Raw genomic sequence first — 1,184 nt, 5'->3', positions numbered from 1 at the left:
GAGCCACATCCCTCTTCATACCAAACCACCAGAATTTCTTCTTCAGGTCTTGGTACATTTTGGTGGTTCCAGGATGCATTGCGTATGGTGTCTCATGTGTCTCCTCTAATATCTTTTTCCGCATCTCTGAATCGTCGGGAATACATAGGCGATCCTTGAAGTACAGTATTCCACTGTCAGCGATACGAAATCCCTTATCCTTCCCTTCTAAGACTTCTTGCTTGATCCTTTGGATACTGGGGTCACGGGTTTGTTTCTCCAATATATTGTCGAATAATGTTGTTGCTAGGGTTAGGGTAGAGAGTTGCCCGGTCACATTCTAGATCCCCTGACCGGTAATGTTTCTCGGCTTCCCGATAAATTCATACTTTGGTTCGCATTTAGGATTTGATAACATATTTGCATAATGACCAATAATAGGTATCTGACCTGTGATGACCGTCGAAGCACTCGTCCCATCTTCTCTGGTGAGGGAGTGGATCCTAGCATTCGTTGTCACTGGCGGAGCTTCCAATCTTCCTTGGCTTATCTGAGGGCCTTCTAATGCAGCTTGCATCAGATGTAACTGTGGAGGAATACCTCTGTTCGGGACATTCTGTGGTTGAGGTGTCTGGATATGAGTAGGACAGTTTCTGGCCATATGTCCTTCTAATCCACAGCTATAGCATACATTTGTGCCCATACGACATTTTCCGGGATGCTTCCTTCCGCACGTGTTGCACTGAGGAAACATGATCTGCTTGCTCGCTGGACCTCCCTGAGAGTTGTCCCATTGCTTCCTCTTGCCACTGTGGTTCCCCTTCCAACCAGTTCTGGTATTCTGCGATTTTTGTCCTCCGGGTTGGGCTTGATTCTTGCCACCGTTCATTGCCTTCAGATAGTGTTCTGTAATCAGGGCACTGCTGATTAACTCTTCAGCGGTCTGCGGTCTATTATCTCCGCTGGCCACATTCAGAGCTATCTTGGGTCAGAGCATTTTCAGCATAAGTCTGACCCTTTCTCTTTCAGTGCTGACCAATTCTGGGCATAAGCGTGCTAGGCGGTTGAATTTCTTGACAGCTTCGTTAACCGATAGATCACCTTGTCGGAACTCGGTGAACTCGTCATAGTGCTTGTTGGTCACCCGCATATGGAAAAATTCTTCGAAGAATTCAGTCTCGAAGTCCATCCATCTCATCTGATTT

At 46.6% G+C, this 1,184-nt stretch overlaps 1 protein-coding gene across 1 annotated transcript; it reads right to left on the bottom strand.

The window, feature by feature from the left end:
• Positions 1-319: 319 nt before the first annotated feature.
• Positions 320-868, bottom strand: LOC121972529. Its single transcript, XM_042524185.1, has one exon. The coding sequence runs from the start codon at positions 866-868 to the stop codon at positions 320-322; it is 549 nt and encodes a 182-aa protein (XP_042380119.1).
• Between the last annotated feature and the right edge of the window lie 316 nt (positions 869-1,184).

This window comes from Zingiber officinale, chromosome 4A (genome assembly GCF_018446385.1).
Source record: "Zingiber officinale cultivar Zhangliang chromosome 4A, Zo_v1.1, whole genome shotgun sequence".
Classification (NCBI taxonomy): Eukaryota; Viridiplantae; Streptophyta; class Magnoliopsida; order Zingiberales; family Zingiberaceae; genus Zingiber; species Zingiber officinale.
This window is presented reverse-complemented; position numbering and strand designations above follow the sequence as displayed.